The sequence below is a fragment of the Gekko japonicus genome, unplaced genomic scaffold (genome assembly GCF_001447785.1).
Source record: "Gekko japonicus isolate JY-2015 unplaced genomic scaffold, Gekko_japonicus_V1.1 scaffold6181, whole genome shotgun sequence".
Lineage (NCBI taxonomy): Eukaryota > Metazoa > Chordata > Lepidosauria > Squamata > Gekkonidae > Gekko > Gekko japonicus.
The window spans coordinates 8,469-13,802 of record NW_015171689.1 but is presented as its reverse complement, the minus strand read 5'-3'; the positions used below and the strand labels follow the sequence as shown (position 1 = coordinate 13,802).

At 48.2% G+C, this 5,334-nt stretch overlaps 1 protein-coding gene across 1 annotated transcript; it reads left to right on the top strand.

Moving 5' to 3' along the window:
- Window positions 1–4,947, top strand: LOC107117852 (actin, cytoplasmic type 5). The gene is made up of 2 exons (XM_015420016.1): window positions 1–54; window positions 3,493–4,947. The coding sequence occupies exon 2, from the start codon at window positions 3,504–3,506 to the stop codon at window positions 4,632–4,634; it is 1,131 nt and encodes a 376-aa protein (XP_015275502.1). The 5' UTR covers window positions 1–54; window positions 3,493–3,503; the 3' UTR covers window positions 4,635–4,947.
- Window positions 4,948–5,334: the final 387 nt, after the last annotated feature.

Here is a 5,334-nt window from a genome sequence, read left to right as displayed (position 1 = left end):
AGCGGCTGTTGAGGAGGGAGCCTCGTATTGTGGTTGGGCTTGAGGAGTTGTGAGGTGGGTGAATTGTCTTATTTCCCTTCCCCCCCTCACTTCGGGCCGTCTTTTTCTTCTCCTGCTTTTTTTTAAATTTTAAATTATGCGGTTTAAATATATATATATATTTAAAGAAATTACTTCCCGTTTTATTTACGTTATTTTCCCTCTCCCTTACTCACTTGAAGTCAAAGCAAGTTTAAATTTATGAACGCATTTCTGGGGACTTCCTATTCTTGTTTTTGTTTCTCACTTTTTATAAAATAAAATGAAATTCTGGGGTGTGGAGAAAAAAAATAAGAGTAAATTCCAGAAGGGTCCCCCGTATGTGGCTTTTGTCCCCCAGTTTTAAAATCCCTTTTAAGAGGAACTTCAAAGGGAGGTCTAAAAAACCCCAACAGCATGCTTAAAAATAGCAGCTTTTGTTTCGTTTCTTTCTCCAATAAAGTTCATTCATTTTTCGTTTACAACAAGATTACACAGGATAGGTGTGTTCTTACAGTCTAATCTACATTACATTTCTTACCTTTCATACGATATGTCAATAATGCACTTTGTGAATGTTACCAAAGGTGAAGAGTGTTTGTCACATCTGGTGCTGTTTCTTTAATAGAAAGATGTGCTAATATGGGAGACCACATACCTGTAATATCGTTGTGTTCACCTTTAGGTTTATTTTGTATCCAAATGTCTAAAGCAACAGAGCAAAGCTTGAGTCCAGGGGCACCTTTAAGACCAAGGCGGTTTAATTCTGGGTGTGAACTTTCCTGCTTGCGCGCACTTCTTCAGATGCATTGGAATGCAAGTTGCGGGTCCATGCATATACGTATAGGGTGAGCAGCAAATTAGCATACCGGATAACGAAAGGTGTTTGACAGATGCAAGGACCAAAACGAAAGGTTGTTTGACAGATGCAAGGACCAAACTGGAATAACAAGCTTGGTTGGTAGGGTCACCATTTGCTTGGGTTTAATTCTGGGGGGAAGACACAGTGAAGGAAATAAGTATTTGTCCCAGAATTAAACCTGAACAAATGGTGACCATATAGACCAGAGGTTCCCAAACTTCTTTGGCCTACCACTCCGTTTTCACACACACACACCCAAAAAAAGAATTACTCAGCACCCCCTGGAAATCTACCTTCAAGAAGTGGATCTGCACATAAGAACATCAGAGAAGCCAATGTTGGATCAGGCCAATGGCCCATCCAGTCCAACACTCAGTCACACAATGGCCAAAAATACCAGTTGTCATTAGGAGGTCCAGCAGTGGGGCCAGGACACTAGAAGCCCACCCACTGTTGCCCCCCCCAAACACCAAGAATACAGAGCGTCACTTGCCCCAGACGGAGAGTTCTTATCTATACCTTGTGGCTAATAGCCACTGATGGACCTCTGCTCCATATGCTTATCTAATTCCCTCTTGAAGCCGTCCATCCACTTGGATCATTCCAGCCCACCTAGATTGTTCCAGTGCCACCCGGGGGGTAGTATTACCCACCTTGGGAACCAGTGATATAGACTAAGCTTGTTATTCCAGTTTGGTCCTTGCATCCATCAAACACCTTTACTTATGCTGTATTATGATCTATCTATAGGCCTTCCATTTCAGTGTATCTGGGAAAGTGTGCATGCACACGAAAGCTTACAGCCAGAATTAAGCTTTGGTCTTAAAAGTGCTACTGGACTCGAGCATTTATTTCAGTATGAGCTTTGGTGAGTCACACAGCTCACTTGTCAGGTAGCCATGAAGCCTGAAGTCCAATGTTAGGTAAGGTGGGAGGGGGTTGGCATGATGAGGTCCAGGCAAGGTGGGAGCTCCAGTCTGCCCCATGGGGGCTTGGCTGCCTTTTGTCCCTGTAGGTTTGCCAACCTCCAGGTGGGACTTGGGAGATCTCTTGGAGTTGCAACTGATATCCAGACTTCCAAGATCAGCTCCCCTGGAGAAAATGGCTGCCTTGGAGGGTAAAGTCTTTGGCGGTGTATCCTCCTGGGATCTCTCCCCAAACCCTGCCTTCTCCAGGTAGCAAGAGTTGCTGACTTCTGTGCGAAAGATTTATGCGATCTGAAGAGAAACCAGAGTTTCTGGAGATTGTTCTGAAGAGCCTGGAGATCGTTCTGAATTATAGCTGGACTCCATGTTGCAGAGATACGTTCACATGGAGAAAAAGGCTGGTGTGGAATGTGACCTCTGTGATATTATACCCTATTGAAGTTCCCCTCCCAGAACCCTGCTGTCCCCAGGCTCCGCCCCCCAGATCTCCAGGCGTTTCCAGACCCAGAATTGGCAACCCCATGATCCCTTGAGGTGTCTTTCTTGGCAGGTGGAGCGTATGACTGGGAGTCTCTAGTTACATCTTTGAACAGGAATCCCACTGTAGGTCTGGCAGTCGGGCTGAGACTAGCCCCAGTACATGGTGCCAGCTCCTGATGTTTCAGACCCTCTGAATGGTGTTGCAGCCTGTTTGGCCCATACAGTAGAGTGCTGGGGTAGAAAGGGCTGGTGAAACTTCTGCTATGGTGATGTGTCCAAAGAAAGAGGCCTTCACGCTCACAGCAATGCAATGCCGTGGCCACAGTTTGAAAACCAGTTAATATTCATGTAGATATAAGTTTGGGTGGCACTGAAGTGGACTTAATGAGCTGAGAGCATAAGCAATTTTTTGTGGGGGGAGGGAGGCCTGGAGAAAAGCTGCTTGGCAGGAGAAAAAAAATATTGCTCAGGTAATTAGCTAAGGGGAGAGGCAGCTTGTGGTGTGATGGTTATCGGCCTGCTGATCAAGTTGCTCAGCCTTGGGGAGAGAGGTGAGGTGTGGTCCCTTGGGAGTAAATCTTTGAAGGACTGAGATGAGGAATCTCCCTTCCCCTTTGGAAAACAGGAGAGGGGGAGGCGCTTGAAAGGGAGGGTATGAAATGTAGCTGGATAGAGCTAGTACCAATAGGTCAGTGGGGGGAGGGATGGATAGGAAACGGGGACTGGGCTGTAGCTAAGAGGTGAAGAAGAATAGTGACATGAAGCCCACAGAATTATTGAGTGCCAGTGATGGGAGTGGAGGATCTGAGCAGCAGTAATAGCCCCGATTGGCTGCAAAACACCGCAGGAGGGAAGGAGAACATAAGCAAATAATTGCTTAACTAGGTCCAGAGGAGAGACCCTCAGAAGATGAGAAGTAACAGAGCCTTATTTTCTTGTGCACTGTAGCTGCCAACTTGAGTGGGGGCACTTAAAATGCAATAACCAGTGCCAGAGGAAATGGCCGAATATGGTTGCAGGTCTGCTGAGAGGTTAAGATGGCTATTCATTCTGCCTTCTCCATCTCAATCTGTGGCTTTTTTCCTGCTTTTAGATTGTGCAGAAATGCAGTTTCAATACACTTTCATATCAAAGTCTCTAACACCTTATGCTGGCTGATGTTAAAGCTAGCCCCTGAATGGTAAACTGTTTGCTTGCTCCTTGCAGAACGATTCACGATGGCAGATGAGGAGATAGCCGCTTTGGTTGTGGACAACGGATCCGGAATGTGCAAAGCAGGGTTTGCGGGTGACGATGCCCCCAGAGCAGTGTTCCCTTCCATTGTGGGGAGGCCCCGGCATCAAGGGGTCATGGTGGGCATGGGCCAGAAGGACAGCTACGTGGGGGACGAAGCCCAGAGCAAGAGGGGCATTCTGACCCTGAAGTACCCTATTGAACACGGCATCGTCACCAACTGGGATGACATGGAGAAGATCTGGCATCACACTTTCTACAATGAGTTGCGGGTTGCCCCAGAGGAGCACCCGGTCTTGCTTACCGAAGCTCCCCTGAATCCCAAAGCCAACCGGGAGAAGATGACGCAGATCATGTTTGAGACCTTCAACACACCAGCCATGTACGTGGCCATCCAGGCAGTGCTGTCCCTGTACGCCTCCGGCCGTACCACCGGGATTGTCATGGACTCTGGAGACGGGGTCACCCACACCGTGCCCATCTATGAGGGCTATGCCCTGCCCCACGCCATCCTGCGTCTGGACCTGGCAGGCCGCGACCTGACCGACTACCTCATGAAGATCCTGACCGAGAGGGGCTACAGCTTTACCACCACGGCCGAGAGGGAGATTGTGCGGGACATCAAAGAGAAGCTCTGCTACGTCGCCCTGGACTTTGAGCAGGAGATGGCCACGGCTGCCTCCTCCTCTTCCTTGGAGAAGAGCTACGAGCTGCCCGATGGCCAGGTCATCACCATTGGCAATGAGCGCTTCAGGTGTCCCGAGGCCCTCTTCCAACCCTCCTTCCTGGGCATGGAGTCCTGCGGCATCCACGAGACCACCTTCAACTCCATCATGAAGTGTGACGTGGACATCCGGAAGGATCTGTACGCCAACACGGTGCTGTCGGGCGGTACCACCATGTACCCCGGCATCGCCGACCGGATGCAGAAAGAGATCACCGCCCTGGCCCCCAGCACCATGAAGATCAAGATCATCGCTCCACCGGAGCGCAAATATTCCGTCTGGATCGGCGGCTCCATCCTGGCGTCTCTCTCCACCTTCCAGCAGATGTGGATCAGCAAGCAAGAATATGACGAGTCCGGCCCCTCGATTGTCCACCGTAAATGTTTTTAATGGTATCGCAAAGCCAGTCGTTTGTGTAGAGTTAACTGCAGAAAATGAGGCCTGTCTTTCTGGTTACTCCCCTAGTATTGGGTTGTTCCTGAATAATCTCTCCCGTTGCAAAAACATCTCTTGCATGCTCTTAACATTGAGGGTCAATTCAATTCAATGACCAGTACCAAAATTAAGTTTGGGGGACCATTGCTGACATGTTCCAGCAACCTTTCTTCTAAACACGGTGTTTGAGAATGAAGTGTTAACCACCTTAGTAGGAATTGTAGATTCCAGTATTGGCAATTTTTCTGTAGAAGGAAAGCTAATAAATTCTTGCTAACAATGTTTTGTTGCTTTATGTAAACTCCTTGCACACCGGGAAGGAGGATCTGACACATCATTCTTGCCTTCTATTGGAGGATATGCCTTATACTAGCAGGAAACAGGGCTGCCAACATGGGAGGGACAAAATTTAGGGACCCCAGGTCAACTGGAGGGCCCTTGAAGCCAATGTTGTGCTTAAGCCAGCTGAATACATTGCCATTTTTTTAAAATGCAGTTCTGGATGCGGCCAGGAGGGGCACAGGGAAGTCTGAGCACAGTAAAAGATACTCCACTATCAACTTCACTTTTTCCAAGACTGACGCAAACCCAGTGAAAACCTGAAGCTGCATTATCCTCCTGTCCTCCATTTTATCCTCACAACAGCCTTGTGAGG

Bases quoted from the DNA above. Each gene is read 5' to 3' on its own strand.
- LOC107117852 (XM_015420016.1), top strand. From the start codon at position 3,504: ATGGCAGATGAGGAGATAGCCGCTTTGGTTGTGGACAACGGATCCGGA.